Source organism: Acanthochromis polyacanthus, chromosome 7 (genome assembly GCF_021347895.1).
Source record: "Acanthochromis polyacanthus isolate Apoly-LR-REF ecotype Palm Island chromosome 7, KAUST_Apoly_ChrSc, whole genome shotgun sequence".
In the NCBI taxonomy this organism is placed as follows: domain Eukaryota; kingdom Metazoa; phylum Chordata; class Actinopteri; family Pomacentridae; genus Acanthochromis; species Acanthochromis polyacanthus.
The window spans coordinates 11614187-11637731 of NC_067119.1; the positions used below are offsets into that span (position 1 = coordinate 11614187).

General features: G+C 38.4%; 3 protein-coding genes and 1 long non-coding RNA gene across 4 annotated transcripts in view; all 4 read left to right on the forward strand.

Annotated features, from left to right (window-relative positions):
- Positions 1-440: 440 nt before the first annotated feature.
- LOC110969539 (zinc finger protein 227-like) lies at positions 441-3598 on the forward strand. The gene is made up of 2 exons (XM_022219626.2): positions 441-716; positions 1659-3598. Exons 1-2 carry the CDS (start codon positions 548-550, stop codon positions 2825-2827), a joined length of 1338 nt encoding a protein of 445 aa, XP_022075318.1. The 5' UTR covers positions 441-547; the 3' UTR covers positions 2828-3598.
- Positions 3599-4055: 457 nt separating this feature from the next.
- On the forward strand, positions 4056-9114 carry LOC110969540 (zinc finger protein 658B-like). The gene is made up of 2 exons (XM_022219627.2): positions 4056-4323; positions 6362-9114. The coding sequence occupies exon 2, from the start codon at positions 6757-6759 to the stop codon at positions 7945-7947; it is 1191 nt and encodes a 396-aa protein (XP_022075319.2). The 5' UTR covers positions 4056-4323; positions 6362-6756; the 3' UTR covers positions 7948-9114.
- A 114-nt stretch (positions 9115-9228) lies between these two features.
- Positions 9229-16920, forward strand: LOC110969538 (zinc finger protein 37-like). Its single transcript, XM_022219625.2, has 2 exons — positions 9229-12259; positions 12925-16920. Exons 1-2 carry the CDS (start codon positions 12076-12078, stop codon positions 15123-15125), a joined length of 2385 nt encoding a protein of 794 aa, XP_022075317.2. The 5' UTR covers positions 9229-12075; the 3' UTR covers positions 15126-16920.
- A 4110-nt stretch (positions 16921-21030) lies between these two features.
- The window catches only part of LOC127534760 (uncharacterized), a 130810-nt gene continuing 128295 nt past the window's right edge, over positions 21031-23545 (forward strand). The window contains exon 1 of the long non-coding RNA XR_007943183.1: positions 21031-21261. This is a non-coding gene — a long non-coding RNA (uncharacterized LOC127534760). The remainder of the gene's footprint in view (positions 21262-23545) is intronic.

The following is a 23545-nucleotide window of genomic DNA, read 5'->3' on the forward strand; positions in this document are numbered from 1 at the left end:
AATTAAAAAGCAGTAGTTTATAAATTTTTACATACACAAACCTGTGAGTTTAGAAAATACAATGCATTATATTAAGTGTTCATCCTTAAGATAATAAGTTAAATCAAAATCCTACACCTGAACTGGCTTCTGCAAAAATAAGATAATATAGTAAGAAATAAATATTGGAGTTACTCATCAGACACACTAATGATGTTTGATGCTTATGACTATATATTCCTAAGTTTAATTTCCTTAATGTATATATTTGGAATACAGATTTATTTGTATATTCACTTATTTTTTGGCTGCGTTTCGCTTCTGTGTTTCACACAAAATTATTGTCTGAGAAATTGCTCAAAAGGACGTCAGTTAAATGTGAAACTGCAGAGAAAATAACAGACACAGATGAACTACCGTTAATTAAAAGCGGAACAAAAACCAGTTCAACTCACATCCGCTGTCGGAGCTTTACAGCGTAGCACTCGGCGGAAGTAAATACATGCGCACCTAGTGTCGCTGTCTCTGTCGTGTCGTTGAGAAATATTTGATTTGTAATGAAGCAGCAATGTCTTCAGTTCAGAGTTTGAGGCGGTTTTTCAGCGAGAGACTAACTGCTGCTGCTGAAGAAATATTTATTGTTGTAGAAAAAACTATCGTCGAGTACGAAGAAGAAATAAACCGTCAGCGCAAATTGCTGGATGTTTGGAAACCTCCAGGAAATCTACACAGCACAGGTCTGTAAACACTTTCTGATGTTTTTTAAAAGCAATTAGTAGAGGATCCCGACTGTTTGTGGGTGCAAATAGTTTAGATGTGTTATTACTTGCTGCTAGGTTTGTTTTTATTAACAATTTCATAAGCAAATGGCGCATACGAGCCCTGCTTTATCAGTGGAGAACTGGAACATTTAGATGAAATGGTGCAACGGATTTATCATGTAGAGACAAACAGATTAGTGAAGGAAAAACGGACACTGTGTCTTAAACAGCACAGGACTCAGCTGATAGAAGAGCTGTCTGCAAATTCTGACAGTATATTAAACCTGTCAGTGTCTACATTAGATCACAAGTCAGAGTCAATCAAGTCCCAACATTGGACTGTGTTATCACTTTGGAGGGCTTCAAGAAAATATAAGAACGTGTTTTAAAAATATAGGAGTGCACTGTGCTGTGCTAACATTACAAGCTAGATAAAGTGAAATGTAAAAATGTGTAACTTTATGCACGAAGTGCTGTGTTTCATTTTATTAGACAGATTAATACTTTGTTAGGCATCTAACCTAAACCAGTATTATGGATCTAAATGCACACTCAGAAAGGTTACATAGATAGATGGATACTTAATTCACCCCACTGGTGAAATTCAAGGCATCAAAATCGTGCAGAAGAAGTAGCAATAAGGTGCCAAAAATGCTGATCATAGTTCCATAGATGAACAGATACTTCATTCATATGCTTGGGGAATTTTAACGTATCCAGCAGCTTACATGTTATATTTTGCAAATAATCGTGCTGGTCAAAGTAATAAGATGCAAAAATTGCTGCAATTTGCAGTGAAGTTGCTTGTGTTTACAGTAAAAATGGTATTCAAAAGTCCAAGTACAGTATAACAAAAAATAAAACAGTTTTGCTTTCATCATTTTCGTAATCTATTTCTTGTGATGTTTTCCCCTTCAGAGCTCCCACAACAACATGTCTGTAAGAAGGAGGACGAAGTTCTCGTTGGCCAGCAGCTCTGTAACCAAGAGAGAAACTCCAGTTTGGACCAACAGGAGCCAGATCATCCACAGATTAAAGAGGAACAGGAGAACCTCTGCATCAGTCAGGATGAAGAGCAGCTTGTAGTAAAGCACGAGGCTGATGTCTGCATGGTGACTCTTATTTATGATGACGGAGATCACAGTGGCGATCAAGCTCTGCTCTTGAATCCTGATGAATGTCAGAGTGCAGCAGAGGAGGAGTCTGCAGTCAACAGCGCTGAGACACCAGAGCCAAACACTGATTACCAGCTTCTCCCTCATTTAGCTGAGAGCCAAGATCACAGAGGAGGAAAGCATGGAGGCTCAGTACCAGCTGATAATGCAACGGCAAAACCACAGAAGAGACATCACAAAAGCAATGATGTATGTAATCCTACCATGTTAAAGAGTTCCTTCAATGTTCCTACGGATCCAAAGTCTTTTAAATGTGAAACTTGTGGAAAAACATTCCCATATAAGTCCACATTGAACAGACATATGTCAATACACACAGGAGTGAAGCCATATTCTTGTAATTTTTGTGGTAAAAGATTCAATCAGCCATCAAGACTCAAAGCTCATAAAATAATCCACACAGGTGAGAGGCCGTATTCATGCGACGTCTGTGGGAAAACATTTGGTCATGCTGAGGTATTGAGAAGTCACAAAAGAATCCACACAGGTGAGAAGCCGTATTCTTGCAACATCTGCAATAAAAGTTTCGGTTATGCGTCAGCAATGAGAGTTCACAGAAGAATCCACACAGGTGAGAAACCATACTCTTGCACTGAGTGTGGGAAAGGATTCTTTAAATCGTCGGCACTGACAACTCATTTAAGGGTGCACACAGGTGAAAAGCCATATTCTTGTGAAACGTGTGGAAAGTGTCTCAAAAGTAATTATGGCTTGATGGTCCACATGAGGACACACACAGGCGAGAAGCCGTTTCCTTGCGACACCTGTGGGAATAGATTTACAGACGCATCGGCTTTGAAAAAGCATCTGAGGAGACACACAGGTGAGAAGCCTCACCTTTGCAGCATGTGTGGGAAAGGTTTTTTTGAGTTGTCGCACTTGAAAAGACACACAAAAATCCATATGAACTAAATGCCATATTCATGCAAACCATTTGGGAAGGATTTCTGATCTTGTGGTAATTTGTCAGTCGATGCGAGAACTACCACTGGCATCTGTGGAATGGATACTTGATTATATCTCACTTTGTGATCATCACATACAGGCGAGTGACCTTGTATTTGCAAAATATGCATGAGAGGATTTGGTTGTAGTGGTTCATAGGCAAGAAAGCACAAGAACCCACAACGACTTCTGTTGAAAAGAATTTTCCAGCTGTTTGTCGAACAGCCCTCAGTTTTTCCTTCAAATGACTCAATTACTTAGAATCCACAACATCTTAGCTTAATGTAGCACACTGACTCCTATCAATTACTCATTTCTGTTTGTAAAAATATTTCTGTCAAACTATTGTAAAATCCCACATCTTATCACAGTCGCTGCATATTTCCTACAAATGTAAATCGTTGACTGCTTAAGCTAGTATTCTTTTTTGCTGTTTGTATACACTACCTCCGTTCTTCAAGTATATTGTGAACTCTGATGTTGAAATTTCTAGTTCTTGTACTGGTTGGTCATTTGTGTTGGCATGATATTGTGAAAGACTTTTGATAATAATATTTTCTTGCAATTCTGGTTATTCATACTTTTGTTTCCAGATTTTTTAATCTGTTGAATGGTGCAACTACAAACCAGAATCATCACAGTAATGCAAATAAAGATTTGTCATCAAAGGACAGTGTAAAATGAAGGCTGTTTTGCTGCTTATTGTATTTTTTCTGTGAATAAAGCTTCAGAATGGGAGACTATCAGTAGAGTAGAGTTTTTAGCAGGCTGGCGTTCAGTTGTATATAAATGCGTTTCATGGCTGCAGCTCATCAGTGATGGCTAATTTGAAGTGTTATTTGGGGCAGTTTGATTATACTAAACAAATAAATGAAATGGCAAAATGTTGTGTAGCATATTTTCTCAAATAGTGTACTTGCATACAGTGCTTATTGTCTTCAGATGACTGACGCAACATCAAACCTTGACACAGATGAACTTGTGAACACCTCACTAAGAAGAAGGGAGGCGGTTGTAAAATATCTAGCCTCAATCTGTGAATATTGCTGTTTAAATTACATGACAGCTATAGTAAGTGAGTGAAATTTTAATTACAGAAACCCCTACAAAACAGTGATATAACAATTGTGACAGCAAAAGAACTGTTGCTAATTTAAAGCGGAAAGAAAAAGTGAGCTCAGCTCCACCGCCGGATGTTAAAAGTGTGACACCCAGCGGAAGTAGACCAAAAAACTGTCGGTAATGTTGTCGTTGTCGAGTAGTCAGTGAATTTCTCACCTATACTTCAGCAAAAATGCCCTCAGTTCAGTGTCTGAGGCAGTTTTTCAACGACCGACTAGCTGCTGCTGCTGAAGAAATATTTAATGTAGAAAAAACTATCGTCGAGTACGAAGAAGAACTCAACCGTCAGCGCAAACTGCTGACTGTCGTGTGGAATCCTCAAGTAAAGTTACACCGGACAGGTCTGTAAAACCTTTGTGTTCTTTAAAAACCAAAAGATAAACATGACTTGTGCCATAAATCTGAAATTATTCACTGTCCTATCCTCTTTTTTTTTATGGCTGACGTGGTTAAACAAACCGCGGACAAGCCCTGCCTTAATAATGAAGACAGAAACATGGAGGAAAATAATAATATACAACTCATTCATCATCTGAAGACAAAAAAGGAGGAGGATGTAGCTGAATAGAGAAATAATGGTTGCAAAATCTAACATTAAACTTGGATTTTAAGCACAAATTCAGAAGTGCACTTAAAATCTGTCCCTCTAAGTATTTATATCAACTATAAAGATATGTAACGTGTAAAACCCAATGCACAAAGAAATGCAGAGAGATTTGTATATTCAGATCTGCTCTGTGTGCCTCACAATGCACAGATCAGTCTATAGTGATATGTATCCTTGAGCCTGTAAGTTACTACTTATATATCATTATTTGTAAGTGAACTGGGTGTTTTTCAATTAACATATTTGTGTGAAACTGCATTTTTTGTTTGTCTTCTTATGAGACTCTTCTGCAGCCCAGGTTGTGTTACAAAAAAATAATAATTGCATAAAACCCTGAAGAGATTACACATGTTTAATATGATCTACAAGTGGAAAAAAAGATTTATGAATATGTTTTGTATAATACAAAAAGTTGAACACATGTACTGTCTTACAGATGGAATTGTCACAAAACCTTTACGTTCAGATTTTTAACTTCACAGATATACATTTACACTTTCGAACAGCTTCCTCTGCAAATGTCTATACTGTATGTACTCATATCATTTCTAACATTTTTCTGCATTTATGTGGATCATGCATCAGTATTGGGTTTGGGTGCACTTACCTGTAAATGCTGGTGGGAGCGTAGACATTTGAGTTTTTTTGGTGCACACAGTCAACTTTTTAGCTTGACTGAATGCATTCCCAGCAGAGGAACAAATCCATCAACTAGCAGCAGCTTATTTAAACCATATATTTACATTTATAGGCTCCTGTGTAAAGTCTGCAGTTGGTAAATGTATATTTTCAAATGAAGCGGTGATTAGTTAGTCTGCTTGTTTATAAAAATCTATTTCCCTGTTTGAAATTACACGTGAATCCACTGAAAACCCAGATGTCCAAGTTTTTCCTCTAGCATTGAAAGGCAATATGCCTTTCTGTGTCTCTCAGTCTCAAAAGTCCACATACAAATGTCACCTGTTCTGCTGATAGTTAACAGCTTAAAGTGATGTGAACTGAAGGTGAGCTGTGTACTCATATTATTCACTGAACATCAAACCAGATAAACCAGACGGTTAAAACAACACAAATGTAAAATAAGATTTAGAATTAGGAGGGTACATAAAAAGTCCCCGGTCTCACTTGGAAACAAGGGGCGTAACTCCCGTTTTGGAGTATAAACGATAGACTATATAAATCCTTATATCACTGTCCACAAAAAATCAAATGTTCAAAATGATCAAAGAAAATAGGAGAGGAAAACTGTTACTATAGGAACAAGTGGCAGAAGCAGCCACCCGTCCTGCACCATCTGACTTCTGTTCCTCAAACTGAAATCCCTCTCGCGTGGTCACCATTTTTAGAATATTGATAAAGTCTTCCATGTTGTTGAGGACAATCTGGAGGCTCGAGATGTGACCTTCTGCACAGGGATAGTGAAGCTTAAACATGGGTGGACAAATTGCATTAAACTTAAAGGATACTATGTTAGAAAATATTGCAAAAACAGTCGTTGTGTCTGTGTTTTCTAGTGAGGCTGAGAACTTTCTGATGTACTTTTGCACTAAAGGACTTATGATGAGATACTGTGTGACCTTTTGGTTAAGAAATAAATATTTTATATGCCACAAATGTCTATTAAGTGATTTGAAGTGTGAGTGCACACTGGTAGAGCACCTAAATGATATTTCAGAATTTGTATACAGTGTTTTTGTTGCATCTAGCCTGCACTCCAGGACAGTTTTTGTGTCATGTTATTAATCTATTTATTGTGATGCTTTTTCCTTCAGAGCTTCCACAGAAATATATCTGTAAGCCGGAGGAGGTTGTCGCTGATGAGCAACCTGTTAGCCAAGAGAGGAACTCAAGTCTGGACCATCAGGACCCAGAGCTTCCACCGATTAAAGAGGAGCAGGAGAACCTCTGCATCAGTCGAGATGAAGAGGAGCTTATGGTGAAATGGGAACCTGATACCTGTATGCAGACGCTTAAAACGGAAAAGGTGAAACTCTACTCTTGAATCCTAATGAATCTCAGAAAACAGAGGAGAAATCCTTACTGGACATCTTAGTTAATAACTCTGAGATATCCAAACTGCACACAAATCACCAGCTTCTCTCTCACAACTCTCATTTCGCTGGAAGCCAAGATCAAAGAGAAGGAAAGCACTCGGTGTCAACAGGAAATGGAGAGACAAAACCACAGAAAAGACACTTCAAAACCAATAATGTGCATAATCCTGCTGTGTTCAAAAATGACTGCAATCCTCTCAGAGATGAAGTCATTCAAATGTGACACTTGTGGCAAGGCATTTTCATATAACTCCCAGTTGATCAGACATCTCAGAAGCCACACTGGTGAGAAACCGTATTTGTGCAACGTCTGTGGCAAAAGATTCAGTCAGCAATCAATACTGAAGGTTCATGAACGGATTCACACAGGTGAGAGGCCACATATTTGTAACATCTGTGGTAAAAGTTTCACTCAGTTAGCGAAATTACAAGCTCACAAAACAATCCACACAGGTGAGAAGCCGTATTGTTGTGACATGTGTGGCAAAAGATTCAATCAGGAATCAACACTGAAAGGTCACAGAAGAACCCACACAGGTGAGAGGCCGTTTGCGTGCAGCATCTGTGGGAAAAGATTCACTCAGAAATCAATACTGGATTATCATTTCAGAACCCACAGAGGTGAAACTGATACTTTTATGGTGACTCTCGCGTATGATGAAGGCAACCAGAGTGAAGATCCAAGTCTATACTTGAATCCTGAAGGATCTCAGATGGCAGCAAAGGAGGCGTCCTTGGACCACATGTCAGAGATACCAGAACTGAACCTCGACTACCAGAGCCTTGATCACAGAGGAGGAATAATTGGAGGCTCAGTAGCAACTGTAACTGAAGAGACGAAACCACAGAAGAAACTCTACCAAAGCAATGATGTACATGATCCCACCATGTTAAAGATTTACTATGATACTCACGCACATCAAAATTCTTTCAAATGTGAAACTTGTGGGAAAACCTTTCCGTTCCAGTCCACACTGAACAAACACCTGCGAGTCCACACGGGTGAGAAGCCGTATTATTGTAACACCTGCGGCAAAGGATTCAGTCAGTCGTCCATCCTGAAAGTCCACAAAAGAATCCACACGGGCGAGAGGCCATATTCCTGTAACATTTGTGGTAAAAGCTTTAATCAGAAATCAACGATGAACATTCATAAAAGAATCCATACGGGCGAGAAGCCATTTGCTTGTCATATCTGTGGAAAACATTTCAGTCAGAAGTCAATACTGGATGTTCATGTCAGAACGCACACAGGCGAGAGACCATATTCCTGCAAAACCTGTGGAAAAAAATCTAAGAAGTAATTCCAGCTTGTTGGTCCACATGAAAACGCACACGCATGAGGAGCCATATTCTTGAGATGTGGGAGAGATTTCAGACGTAGCGGTTTCTTAAGTCTGCATGAGCACAGCAGTGGAAAATCTGCTGTTATGATGTAAAAAAAAAATCATACAAATATGTGAGAGGTTCTGTTCCACAAGGGAGAAAGCAGTTTTATCCAATAGTGGGGCAAATATTGAAAAAAAATGTTGGCCATTTACAAGATGGCAGAAATTGGGGTCATAATTTTGGATTATTTTTTTTTTATATATTTGAATTTGGTTATTGAATCTGTATGATAGTAACATTGTTTTGTTCATTTATGCCACCTTAAAGTTCATTTCTAATAACAGAATGCATCTGCAAACCTTCAAAAAAAAATCCCTTTAATTCAAAGTGCCAATGTCTTTTGATTGAATTTAAATTTGAATTAGCAAGAGTTATTTAAATCTTATATGTACTTAGAACTTTTTAGAACTCTAATTTTTAATTTGAATGAAGATTTTGCTGTAGTTGGAAAAGAACATTTTAAGTAAGGACTAGTTCCAGGAGTCCATCTAGGGAATGTAAGTGACTTCTTCTGAGATTCTTTTTCATTTTTTTCTTACACTACCTCAGTCATTAACGGTTTGTGAACTCTCTGATGTTAAAGCTTTTGTTGTCTGCAGTTTTTATGTACACTACCATTCAAAAGTTTGGGCTCACCCAGGTAATTTCATGTTTTCCATGAAAACTCACACTTTTGTTCATGTGCTAACATGATTGTAAAAGGGTTTCCTAATCAGCACACAATGTAACATTAGAACACAGGAGTGATGGTTGCTGGAAATGTTCCTCTGTACCCCTATGGAGATATTCCATTAAAAATCAGCCATTTTCAGCCAGAATAATCATTTACCACTTAACAATGTCTAGACTGTATTTCTGATTATTTTAATGTTATCTTTGGAAAAACTGCTTTTCTTTCAAAAATCAGGACGATTCTAAGTGACCTCAAACTTTTGAACAGTAGTGTATACATTTTTTCATATTCACAGATTTATTGGTTTCATAACTTGGTTAACTACAAGCACTGTCTACCCAAGTCTTAGGAGTACATGTCCTGACTGGTGTTGAAGAATGAAATTAAATGCGGTTATTTTCATTTCAAAGTCGTATTTGTTTCAAATTTGCAAAATTGTTTTAAAGTATTTGACATTTAAACCGTTGGTTCCTTTCTAAGCAAAAAGACGTATTTTTCATGTGGATGTCAGCCCAGTTGCAGTGATGAACTTCGTAGACCTATAGACCACTATATTTTGTGACTGCATACTGGATGTAAATTTGTTTTTACTGCAGCTCCTGAGGTTATACTTTTTTTGGTATTTGTACGTCACATAGCCAGATTACGATGAGTTTCTCTGGAAAGCAGTGACATGTGGTGAAGGTTTCTTGCAGGTGTGAGGCGAACCAAACATGCAGCTTCAATTGTGCAACAGTTGATGACTTTTGGTCCAGATTCAAACCTGAGTTCAGATACAGTCCAGTACCAAACTGAAGGAGAAAGACGCATCTACAATTTGGACACAACTCAAGAGATTTGACACCTAGAGCTACAAAGTGTCTGCTTTCTGACCTCTAGCTCACCTCAGTCACGTCCTGGAACCTCAGTAGTCCTCAGTCAGACGCTGACAGAAAGTGATGCTGATGCTGCTGTCAGAGTGACTACTGGAAAGCAGATAAGTACCATTTTCTACAACCTCCTCTGCTTTTCCTTCACCTCCCTCTTTCACCCTCCCTCTCCTTCATCCTCATCTTCTCTGTGGTTTATCTCGACTTTCATGTCCCTCTCTGGCAACTTTCCTCTCACATCTATTACTTTCTTCTTTTATCTCCCCAAAGCACCCGTCCACTTTCAGCTCCATCTCTTCAACCTTCATCTTAGCTGTCCACCTTTATATTGCAATATTCTTCGCCGCTCCGCCTTTTTTAGTTTTGGGGTCTCTCCATTCTATTTTCTTGAACACCTCTGATCTGCCTGAAATTTCTTCAGCAAACTAAGAAAATGGTATGTGAAAAATTCTATATTTAGCATGAGAATTTGTACCAAATATTGCTGGATAGCCTAATGTAAGCAGAACAGAATTTTGGAATCTCAAAATATTTTTGCAATCTTTACTTTTCCCCTTTTTTTATTTTAGAATCTTTACTTTTCTCTTTCTCCTCCTTTTGTTTTCGGAACCTTTACTTTTCCTCTAGACACTATTTTTTTTTAAATTCTATAATCTTTACTTTCCCTCTTAACCCTTTTTATTTCATAATCTTTACTTTTCCTTTCACCCTCTTATTTTCTAAATCTTCATGTTTCCTTTTGACCCTTTTATATTTTTTCATCTTCATCTTCCAACTTGAAACTTTTTTTAAGAAAAAAATTGATCTTTACTTTTCCTCTTGATCCAACTTTTTCATTTTATAATCTTTACTTTCTCTCTTCACTCTGTTTTATAATCCTTACATTTTCTCTTCACCTTTTTTCTTTCATCATCTTTATTATTCGTCTTAACTTTTTTTTATTACATAATCTTTATTTTTCCTCTTGACCCTTCATTTTATAAAGTTTACTTTCCCTCTTCACCCATGTCTTCACCCTTTTATTTTGTAAGCTTTACTTTCCCACTGCCCTTTTTCTTTCAAAATCTTTGATATACCTCTTCACCCTCTTTCTTATAACTTTACTTGTCCTCTTTACCCTCTTTTATTTTATAATTTTCATTTTTCTTCTTGACCCTTTCTTGTTTTCTAATCTTTACTTTCCCACTTTACCCTTCTTCAGTTATTGTATATTCTTGACTTTTCACACCTGTTTTATTACCTATACTTCCCCACTTTCTTTTTTCTGTTTTATCTTCACTATCTAACTTCACTCTCTTATTTGATAAGCTTTACTATTCTTCACCTTTTTTATTTTATAATCTTTAATTTTCCTCTTGACTCATCTTTTTCAGTTCATAATCTTTACTATTCCTTTTCACACTGTTATTTTTGACTCTTCTAATTTTCACCCTTTTTATTTTAGTCTTTTCTTTTTCTCTTTACCCCTTTCATTTATTTTTACTTTTCCCCTTCACCTTTCATATTCACAATTCATATTCTTTACCATCCCTCTTCTCCCTCCTTTACTTTATCTCCACTATTCCACTTCTTCTCCTTTTATTTTTTATTCTTAACTTTCCTTCTGACATTTTTTATTTAATAATCTTTCTGATCCCTCTTCATGATCTTTTATTTTGTAGTCTTTACTTTCCTTGCTCCTCTTTTTTATTTTAGAATCTTGACATTTCACTCCTTTTTTATTATCTACACTTTCCCTGTTAATCCCTTTTTTGTTTTAGAAACTTTACTATTCCTCTTCCCTATCTTTATAATCATTACTATCCTTCTTCACCCTTTTTTTGCTACACTTTCCCTTTTCACTCTTTTTTTATTTTAGAATCTTTACTTCCTTGCCCTTTTTAAAAATTTATACTCTTTACTATTGCTTTTCATTGTCTTTTATAATCTTCACTATTTCATTTCTCCTTTAATTCTCATCTGTACTTTTTCTCTTGATCCTTCATTTTGTAACCTTTAGTTTCCCTCTTCACTCTTTTTTTATCTTTACTTTTGTTCTCCATCCTCTTTTCTGTCATAATCTTAACTATCCCTCTTCACCCCCCTTAATTTTGTAACTTAACTCTTCCTCCTCGCCCTCTTTTATTTTCTAATCTTTACTTCCCAGGGTTTAATTTGAGATCTAACTCTGAAATGCCACCATTTAGGAGTGGAAATTAGTTTGTGGTACACCAAAGTGGCATTCAGAAAATTCAGCTGCAGCATGTCTTTTCCACAAACAGCGAGACAATCCAACCAACATACCGTGTACACCTTGAACTGCAAGTACAGAGATGGTCCCTAGTTTCTACCTATCGTGAATATGCTTGTAGTGTTTTCACGCCAGGACAGTAGGTGGCTGTATGAGCCACTGCAAGCTGCTTTCATCTGCTCCAACATAATTTGCGGAAGTAAACAAAGTCTTGAACGCAACTTTTGTCATCGTGTTTTCAATCAGAATTATTCGGTTTTAGTGTCTCAGTATGAATCCAGTGATGTATCCGGTGCAAAGTGTGCGTAAGTTTGTCTGCGATCGTCTCACAGAAGCCGCTCAGGAAATCCTGGGAGTCTTTGAGCAGAGAGTCGAAGGTTACCAGGCAGAACTCGCTCGGCAGCGCAGACTTTTGGACTCCGTGTTTCTGCCTGAAATAAAGTTACAACGCGCAGGTCGGTCAGATCACCGAGATATGCACAGATGGCTGTGAAATGTGCGTTAAAAGCTGCAGGAATCGGTCCATTTGTTTGTAATTGTTCGCCGTTTCTCGACTCTGTACAGCCCAGCTGGTCAGACCGGTGCGTGGGTGTTGGCAGGCTACGTCTAGAACTGCGGTCAAGTGAGCCGCCCGCACTCTGGGTGTTGCGCGGCTATTCCGTGTAATACGGTAATGCGATCACAGGCACTGAGCAGCCAGGCTGAGAGACGTCCGCTGCAAATACATGCTGTTATTCAGATTTTGACTTTCAATAGCTCCAAATCCTATATGATAAACAAGATACCAGTGGCAACATACATTAAAGAACGTCATTTAACACGCATAGTTATTACAGGATCGTCTGACCCAAATGACTGTGTGCAATGAGGACTGTATTATCTCCTAATTGCAGCTTTGGGCAGTGGGGGAATTTCTCAGATACTAAATGCAAAGAGAAAGCCCTTCTATTTAACTTAAGTTTGTCATTACTGTATTATATTCTCAGTCCCTGGTAGGGGTAACTGTAAAGCTTCCAATTTGCATTTTTGGTTATGTAATGTCATAACCACAGCTGTTAAATATAGACCCTCATATCTACAGCATTTCATTTTTACCCCATTCCTGTGTCCTTATCTCTAGATCTTCCCCAGATATCTCCCGGTGAGAACAGACAGATTCACCAGAACCAGATTAAAGATGAACATGAGGAAATATCCATCAGTGAGCAACAGCAGCAGAAGACTGGCCGTTCTAAGTCGACTCCAGCTTCTGGTCCAAGTGTCTGCGGTGATCGGTCCCACCATTCAGACTCCGACCAAACGCGGAGTGCAGCGAATAAAGATCCCCAAACCAACATCTCAGACAAATCTGGATCTGACGGGGAGAGTTCTGTAGAAAAACAGCTCTCCTCTCAATACTCACATGAAGCTGAGAGCCTTGGAAGCGCAACCCCAACAAGACATAATGAGTTTGCGCCAGATCCGGAAAGCTACGACGAGAACACAGCATCAACTGTGAATAATGAGCAGTCGCCAGATAAGAGAAGCAATGAAGAGGACACAACATTAGCTACAAATAATGAGCAGTCATCAGATAAGCAAAGCGATGGAGAGAACATGAAGTTAACTACAAGCGCTGAGGAAAGCTTAAATAATAATGAAGCACACGCAACATCAACCAGTACTAAGGAGGTAACAATGATTGAGAAATCCAACAGTGAGACGACAGAATCAGCTGCAAGTACTAAGCCAGGACCAAATAAGAGAAGCAAAAAGACGACAACAGCAACTAGAAGCTCCCGTCGAACGTCTAATAAGAAGCAGGGTGATGAGAATCCTCCAGCAAATGTGAAAAGTGAGTCGACACCAAACATGAAAAGCCAGGATGGGAGATCAGCCTCAGCTGGGAGTGAGAAAAGCGACAATAACAGCCTAGCACCAACAAGAAGCACTAAACTAACGCCAAACAAGAAACCTGACCCAAAAAAGAACAGTGATAGTGATCAGAAATCATCAAATACAAGTGCTAATCCATCAACAAAAAGGAAACCCAGCAACAGAAAATCAGCATCAAGTAGAAGTACCACAAGAACAGCAAGCAAGAACCACACTAATGAGAGCACAAGATCAAATGGAGATACTCAGCCTGATGCTAAATGTCATGATGACACAACAACTGCAAGTACTGAGCCAAAGAGAAATAAGAAAACAAATGAGAAGACAGAAACCAATGGAGGCACGGATCAGACAGCAAATAGGAAACCCAGTGAGGGGAACGTGATATCAACTTCAAGCACTAAACCAGCACAAAGTAAGAAACGCAGTGATGTGAACGCAACCTCTGCTGGAAACAATGAGCCAACGCAAAATCAGAATGGTAATGGTGAGAACACATCAGCCGCTGAAAGTACTGAATCAACACCGAATAAGAAACGGAGAACAACATCAACTCGAAGCGATGAGGGAGCAACAAAAAAGAAAACTAACAGTGAAACCAAAGTGTCAAAAACAGGTAGAGAGGCGTCACTACTACAAAACAAGGAAGGTGCAACGTCATGCAGTGATTCAGCACAAAAGAAGATACACCAGGATGAGAGTATCGCATCAAGTATGGACGGGAATGCAGCTGGAAAAGCCAAGAACCATGACAATCCCTACAAGTGCGACATCTGCGGTAAAGTGAAGAGCAATTTCAAAAACTACAAATTTCACATGAAATCTCACACCGTCGAAAAGACTTTCAAGTGCCACATTTGTGGGAAAAAATTCAGAGAGAGCTGGTATTTGAGTAATCATATAGAAACTCACTCTGCTGAGAGGCCTTTCCCATGCGACGTTTGCGGAAAGAGATTCCTCCGCCGTTACAACCTGGACCTCCATCTTAGGGTTCACACCGGGGAGAGACCGTTCAAATGCAACCACTGTGGGAAAAGCTTCAGCTCTCCCGTGAATTTGAAGAAGCACATCAGAATCCACACAGGTGAGAGACCTTACAGATGCAGCGACTGCGGGAAAAGCTTCAGAGATTGTACCTCCTTCAAAAATCACCGTCGAGTGCACACGGGGGAAAAGCCCTATAAGTGTACGTACTGCAAGAAAAAATTCGCTACAGGGACGACTTTGAAGATTCACATCAGGACACACACGGGTGAAAAACCATACAAGTGTGATGTGTGCAATAAGAGGTTTGGTCACAAAACAGATCTGAAAGAGCACACGAGGTTGCATACTGGGGAAAAGCCTTATGAATGCAAGAGTTGTGAGGAAAAGTTCTCCACATGGTTAAAACTCCACAAACATAAGCGTGTCCACACAACTGATGGACAAAGCTCCCCTAAATAACATTTCTATATCCTGCTAACGATAAAAGTTGACGACTCAGTCACAAGTGATGCATCTTGAGGTAGTTCATGGGTCATCACACAACTCAAAAGTAAAGTTTTCTTTTTTTGCCTTGAATTTCGACTTAATGCCAGTTTTGGGGTTTGTTGTTATTTGTTTTCTTTGCATATTTACTGTATTTTTCAGCTGGATTTGGTCTTAAAGGTTGAAAAAAAAACTGCTGCAAGTGAAAAGTTGAACATCACTCCAGGAAGGTTGGTTTGGGTAACTTATATATGATTTTTCAAAACTTAAGAAGTACCAAAACACTCCACAGCAGTTTAGTAGCAAACTGACAATCGTTTTATTGAGAATTGTGACATAGCTACTGTAGATTTACATTTTTCTTTGTACCAATCAGGAATATGATAATGTATTTGACTGGCCACTGTAGCTCTTTTTTTCCTGTTTTTTTGTTTGTTTGTTTGTTATTTTGTATGGTTTTGAATTGCATTTTTTTGGGGCTGAGCTGCACTTTTGCACACTTTTGCAAGCCGAGAACAGTGCCTGAAAGTTTGTGAATTTTTTAGATTGCCACCTTAAGATGACCTAAAGCATTTTAATACAAGTGCTAACAGTAGCTATAGAAACCCCAATAATGACATAATAATACTGCAGTATATTTTGCCATTTTTTTTTTTGTTTTGTTTGTTGTTTTTTTCATACATATCTGAGTTCACAAACTGTCAGGCTGAGCGGTATTTTGTATGTGAGAAAATGCAAGTCTTAGAGAGACTTAATTATAAGCAAATGCTGACGTCCATCTATAACTAAATGTATTCTGGTGTTTACCAAACCTCTTAGATGTCATTTTCTAAGATTTACTCAGGAATAAAGTCTTAACTTCTTACTAATGAGCTTATGTAAAAAAATCAAGTGATTTTTTTAATGTACAATATTTCAAAGCAATAAAAATGTAAATGATTTAATTTACTACTGTATGATAAAATAATGTGTCTGTTGTACGTTTTTACACAACTATAGGTGCCTTCTCTGAATTAACTATATCCAGTTAGGGTAAACAAGACCTGCTATCTTTTGATTTTCATACAATTTTCTGTTATTTATCAAAAAATACACCGATTTTGGCACAAAACTAAATGTTTCTATTTAGATAAGTGAATAAACTGAAGTATCGAGACAGACTGACAGCAAACACACTGTTAAAGACCCAGTCTGTACGAATTAGGGATCTGTCAACGGAAATGAAACATTGCTAGTATTTCTAATTATGGTTTCTATGAGTCATGTTTTCATTAGCTCATAATGAACGCTTATCTATTTAGGCAGCAGCTCCTGTTTCACCGCGCTGCAGCATCATGTTTCTACAATATCTCAGAGTGAAATATGATTATTATGAAAAATGTGTATTTTTTTTTCAACAGCTTCTTCATTTTTGTAATTCCTAGCATACAGAGGAAATGGATCCTCATTTTCAAGTTCACTGATTCCTGCAGAACCATTACATCTGATGTGACCAATAATTGGAATACAGTCATCACATAATCACAACCATTATTATATAATCAGAAGCCCAATAAATTTTGACCTTCAGGACGATTCTTAGAGATTTTTTGCTTTGGCTTTCTCGAATGCACAAGCTGTACCTGTCTGAGCTGTGGTTCACCTGTCTTTACACAGACCTCTGATTTACAAGCACGTACTATATATATATTGACATGCCTGAAAGGAAATTAATTTCAGTCATTGTGGAGATGGCTCTTTCATCTTCTTCAAATTAAAGCACTCTCCAGTAGCACTGAATCACTCGTGGCTCTCTTCTGCCATCATGTGGGCCTTTATATATCTGTACCATTTGTTAGACATGTTTGTAACGGGTACAGTGTAGTGGGTGCATATTAATCTGTAAATTGTGCTGCTGCTTATATGTTGCTGCCCCTATGTATGAATAGATTTCTTGTAGTGGCCTAACTGTATTGGTTTTAGTGTCTGTTTGGCAAATGTTTAATGATCCTTTTATGCAATGGATGTATTTTTTTTACTGTACTTTACGGCACACACACTTTAGATAATACCATTTTTAAATAGAAATGTTCTACCATCGGTTATGATTAATCCCCACCAAGTATAGTAGAAAGAGTTTTTTTCGCCCTTATACTTGGCGGGCATTTACATACAGTGTCTCCAAACTGTCCCTAGTCTTGAGAGATAGGGACAAATAATGACACTCGCATTCACACCTGCGGCAATTTAGAATTACCAATTAGCCTCAGCATGTTTTTGGACTGTGGGAGGAAGCATGCAAGGGATGTGGGGATCTTTTAGCTGCAGGGCGACGATCATTTACAGTAGAGGGAAATTTGATATTTTTCTGCTTAGAGCTCAGTGGGAAATGGTCTGTATTTATATAGCGCTTTACTATACCTGCAAGGTACCCAAAGCGCTTTACAAGACATATGTCTCATTCACCCATTCACACACTGATGTCACTCACTCACGTCTGGAATCGAACCGCAGCCTCCTGGGTGTGAGACAGCCACGCTACCCACTGAGCTAAGCTGAGGATCGAACCAGCAACCCTCCGGTTGCAAGACGGCCACTCTACTCACTGAGCTACGCCACCCCTTTGATTTGAAATCAAATGATGATGACACAAATGGCTGTGACCCTATTGTCAGGTGAGAACACTGACACAGATGTTTCTTCTTGCATGTGTTGTTCTTACAGAGAAGAAGCAGTGGGTGTTTATCTTTCATTTGAGTTCATTTTCTCTTGCCGTGTGCTGAGATAGCAAACTGAAACCAGAGGACATGCACCAACACAAAGAAAACCATTTCATCTGTTACAAAAGTAAACGTGTGGGAAACAGATGTAACAAGTGCAGCAGCGGGGACATTTCTGCAGAAAAACGATACCGCTGTTGGACGTCAAAATGAAAGCACGACACAGAGGTCAGACATCTGATACTGTATTGAAGCGTGATTCACCTGATCAGTGAAACATGGTGGAGGTAATGTCGTGTCCCTGGGATGCATGCCTGCTTCTGGAACTGACTCGCTCGTCTTTACAGCAGCAGGATGAATTCAGAAGAGTACAAACGCATCCTGTTTGGTTTTGTACAAAGCAGTTCCTCCAAAATTGGCCAGACCTTCATCCTGCAGCAGCACAGTGACACACAGCCTGAGCAACTGCAGCTTTAATCAGAGACACAAACTGAAGGTCAGCTAGCAGATTTAAACCCTGTCAAACTTGGATGCTACCTGCTGGAAAGGAGACGGAAGAGAGAGAGCTGCAACTGGAGGCAGCCGCTTTGAAGACCTGGAAATGTATTTCCAAAGGAGATACGAAATGTTTAGCATTGCAAAATGGTCGCTGACTTAATGGTGTCATTACATCAACAGGCCAAATGTTCGACTTTGTCACCTTAATGTTCTGTGGCGTTGATGTGTTCACTCACTTTCACACGTTCAAACAAACTGGATTCAGCATACAGAAAGCTTGGAATTAAAGCAACATAAAGGTTCTATTCTGTTTTTGTCTCATTGCAGTTTTTTTTTTTAATTCAAGTGGAAAAAACACCAAATTTCACTTTTAACATACTTTTTTGTGGAGAATGTACTTGCTCTTTTGAATTTTCAGATTTTTCTAGGCTATTAACTGCATGCAAATTTACATACATGATTATTTATGCATATTAGAGCTCTTTCAGATTAAAAATATCAGACTTCTTACACTGTTTTGATTTGATAAACCTTGTAGGTGAGGGTTAGGGCTAGGTTATGATATTAAAAGTTGATCTATAACGTTACATTTTTATCTTGTAGTCCTAAATTCACTTTCTGCTCTTAAAAAAAAATCTAAAGTTCAAGTCATAGTCAAAACAAATGTATTGCCAAAATCTTGACACACAGAAAAACTGAGAAATATAATGTTGTTTCTCCAAGGCTTCACATTACACAAACACATACGCCAGAGAATACAAATAAATAAAAATATGAACAGCACAAATATGTAGAGTTGCAGTTCAAGCTGAGATCCAAACACAGTGTGCTGATAAATACAATTTAACCAAAATATTTGATATCTGTGCTGCTTTTCTTCAGCAGACATGTTGCTGCTGGACTATTTTATACTTGGAGTTTAGCTCATCTCCTGTCATATTCCAGCTGTGGATTTGCACCACTGTTCCCCTACGAACACACACTCATTCTTTATCAGCCTTTTTATCTTTCCAACTCCTCTCTGTTGCATATACACACCCAATCAAAGGTTTACTCTGAGCAAAATGTTATTTTAGCGCAGCGGCTGCTGTCAGATATGAATGTATCGAGTTGCAGTTGAATACACAGAGTGATAAAAATGGATAACAGCAGATTACAATGTAAGAAATTGCCAAAGCTGCCCGTCTACTCCTCTGTGAGACCACCTACCTGCGTCTCTTTGCTGTATATTTATCAGTCTGTGTTGCAGTGCTATATCAGTGAGTTGTGTTGCCAGAGCTGCAGTGGCTCCAGTGTCATTTTGGATCATTAGGAGCTCACAGGTGGGTTCATGAATCATCTCGACGGTGTTTGCACAGCTGGCTGCAGCCCTTCTCTCCTAACCACCGCCACCGTATCAGTTTCAGACAGACAAATATATGTAATCACCTCGGATGACGTGCTACTTTGTAACATCATAGTGATTGATGGAGTCGTCCTGTGACTCGGCCTCTGGGGCAGCGACTCAAATGTAGAAAAAAAGAAACAAAATACTGTATAAAAGGTGCATTTATTTACTCTATGATATTTGGGACACCAGAGAAAAGACATTATATCAGTGACTATTTTCATCCTCCAGTCAGGCCTCGGGGAGGTTCTTTGAAAAGGCCTCCAGCATCTTAAAAGACTCTCACCTCTTTTAGAAATGGTTTGACCCCGACCTAAAATGAAATCACACAATATGAAATCCAGGACCACCAGAAGGAGCTGCAGCTTCATTTGTCAAACTGTCAAGCTACTGAACACATTAGGCCACACACAAGAACGTACACCCACACACACACACACACACCCACACACACCCACACACACACACACACACACACACACACACACACACACACACACACACACACACACACTCTCTCTCTCTCTCTAACACGTGCACACTATAGGTGACTGCATCTGCATTTTGTTTTTATACATTATATTAATCATCAGATATTTTCATGCTTTTAAATCCATCTCCTATCTGCGTTTTCTTCTTATAAGCAGCACCTTTTACCTATATACTGAACCTGCATGTATGTTTACACACAACTGCAGCGTGTTAGGATCCGAGCACCGACAGTGTCGAGGACCCTATTGACACCCTAAGGTTTATTTGTACTTTTCGCACTACTTCACACCATTACATTTTCAATCAGCAATGTGCAATATTCAGAAGTGTATTCAGTTGCCCTGTTCTTTTTAAAAATGCTCTCAATACACCAAATAAGCTGTTTATTTAAGCTGTTTTCATAGGTAACACTTGTACATAAAATATTTTTATTATATTTTTAGATTTTACATTTGCACATCTTATAGTACTTTAAAAATGTTTCTGATTGTTTGAATGCACTGTCAGTAAAATAGTTTTGTTCTATTCTGCACTTATATGTTTGATACAAAGGCCTACAATTCACTTTTTTCACTTTTTCATGTTTTTTTTCTTTTCATATTGTTATTCACGGACCAAAATGACAAAATTAACTTCTGATTGTGTACATTTGACCTTTAAACTGGTGCAGCAGAGAGATGAATTCATCCTGATTCCTCCACTGCGGTGCAACTCTCACATGACAGACTCCCTCCATGGAACCCCACATTTAACGCACCTTGTCACCTGCTCATGACGTCATGACTGACTCTCCATTTCCTGTGTACATTTTTACGCGCTTCTGCAGCAACATTACACATGTTTAGACTGTATTGTGTCTCAAAAATAGTGTCATTAATTAAACAGCATTTCAAAAAAGATTATGTCGGATATTGAAGGATTTATGGAGAAATAACGCATTTGCACCACGTTTCTTGGTGCGTTTGTGGACGCACCAGCTTGGATGCGCTCTCCCCTTCAAGTTGAGACTGAAGATCATCTGCTCCACCTCTCCAAGGTAAGAATCTGCTTTTCTTTGTGCAAAACCGGCTTGTTGGCGCTGTTGAGTCACTTGAACGCTGCGGTCTGTTTAATGTTTTGTGCAGATTTGATCGTGGTCCTTTTCTTGGCCCGTGTTTGCTGCTAATTTCTGCTTCTTGCTGCGGCTGAATTGTGCTTGTTTTCATATGTAATTCTTGTGAATTCGCTACTTTGTTAGCTGTTTGGCAGCTGTGTTGTGATGCTGCCATGTTGCTGTTGTTTTACAGGCTGATAGATGGATGTTGGAGTTTGTTTTGGTTGCATGTTTCCTCCTAAGTTGTTTGTTTCTGTCAACTGTCTTGACTTGTGTCGGCAGCAGATGGTGATATAATGTAATGGTTTTGTAAAAGAGTTGGTCCTGGGAACTCACTGAACAAGCACAGTTCATCCACAATATTCTGCTGAGTATTTTAGAAAGATTTCAGCTCAAAACCAGTGATTTATTTCTCCGCTTGCTTTGCTTCCTTTCACAAAATGCATCCAAGCTGCAGTGCTTTCTGCTGGTTTTGCATTCATCTGTGTGTATGTGACTTAACATTCATTCCACTATGTTGAAAGTTACATTTTCTGTCTACTTTTAAAACCATCTTCCACCCGGCTGTCTGGGTGATATTCATTTACAGGGGGATTTACAGTGTAACCAAGGCCTACATTTCTGTAGATTTCCATATTTAGATAAAGTTGCAAAGGCTTACCATAAAGTTTTTGTAACAGTTGAATTTCAGATTGAGATTTGCTGACAAAGAACCGTAGAAAAGCAGCTCAGACAGAGATTAAAACTGCAGGAGGAGTTTTGTGATGACAGATCTTTTACTACACTGGACAATTCCTCTGAATTTTATATAATCATGCATGCAAAATTGATATATTTATTTATTTTTGTTACAAATGCCTCTTAACTGACATTGTTTCCATTTCCATTTTTGCGTTTGTCCTTGATATAAAGTTGCATAACTGACTGCATAATAATATTTGACAGTTTCTTTGCTGCACATCCACCTTCATGCAGATGTAATATATGTGAAATAATCCATAGTTTTGACAGTGATAGACTCCTTTGTCGTATATTTTATAGAAATTTCAAAGTCTTTCCTACTATATAAAATGTCCAGACTATGTGAATTGGTTTGACTCAGCCATAGAGTAAAAGACATTGCTCTGTGATTTATGGTTAGAGCTGATTAGAGTTTTCATGCTCAAATTGACTTGAACCATATTTTCTCTGTTCTGCCTGAGAAAATAGCAAAGTTGTGTGTTCCTCTGAAGCCCTTTAATCCAGTTATGGTTCCACATTGCCATCCATTGTCTCCTTTTTCACATTTCAGGCAAACATCCAAACCTAAATGTCACATTATTCTTATATTCGTCTAATTTATTTTTTGATTTTTTTGCCTTTTATGATTGCACAACGCACTGTGCAGTGTTTAAAGTATATTTTTAGCTGAATAATCTACTTGTTAGCCGTCCAATTGATGGTTTTGTTTTGCTGGGTAGCTTAAAGGGATAATAGAGCTTCACTTTAAATGACAACTTAAAAGTTAAAGCAGTAATTAATTGCAACTATTAAAGCTCATCTTATTGCCACTTTCACTGAATGGCTTTACTCGGATCTCTTTATTCATTTGGCTTTTACTTAGATGATTTTTGAAATTTCTATTTGCTTCATTGCTCTTGTTAAAAGTTTACTTCTGTCATATTTATTTACTATGTTCCATAAATGTTTGCTTTTTTAAAAATCTGGTGCAGCTGCTTGTGATCATTTCCTTTCAGCACTGTAATGCTGTAAAAGCAATTCATGCTCATTTCTTGTCAGTTTCCTCATTGTTTAGCTAAATCAAATCAAATTAAATGCTAATAATGACCTTGAACTAAGTCTTGGTCAGACAATAGTCAAACTTTTTGTAGCTTCACTTTCCTCAGACCTCGGTGCCATATTCTCTGGGATGTCTTTGATTTTCAGATATTTTGGTGCATTTTACAGCGAGGATCTGTGTGGGATTACTTAGTATTTGAGCTCTAATCCAGGAAACTTGTGTGGTGTGAATGTAATGACAGAGTTCTATGGACTCTTGGATCAAACTCCAAATACTTTGGAATCATCACCGGTCAGACAAACCCGACTCTTTGATGTCATTAACGACATCAGTCTCTCTGTTGTGTTTCTCATTAGGCTCAGCAGCATTTGTCGCTGCCCATATTGTCTGGCTGACATTTTAGTTTTTCAGCGAATCATTCATTTTTCCTCGTTAACACTGTGGAAA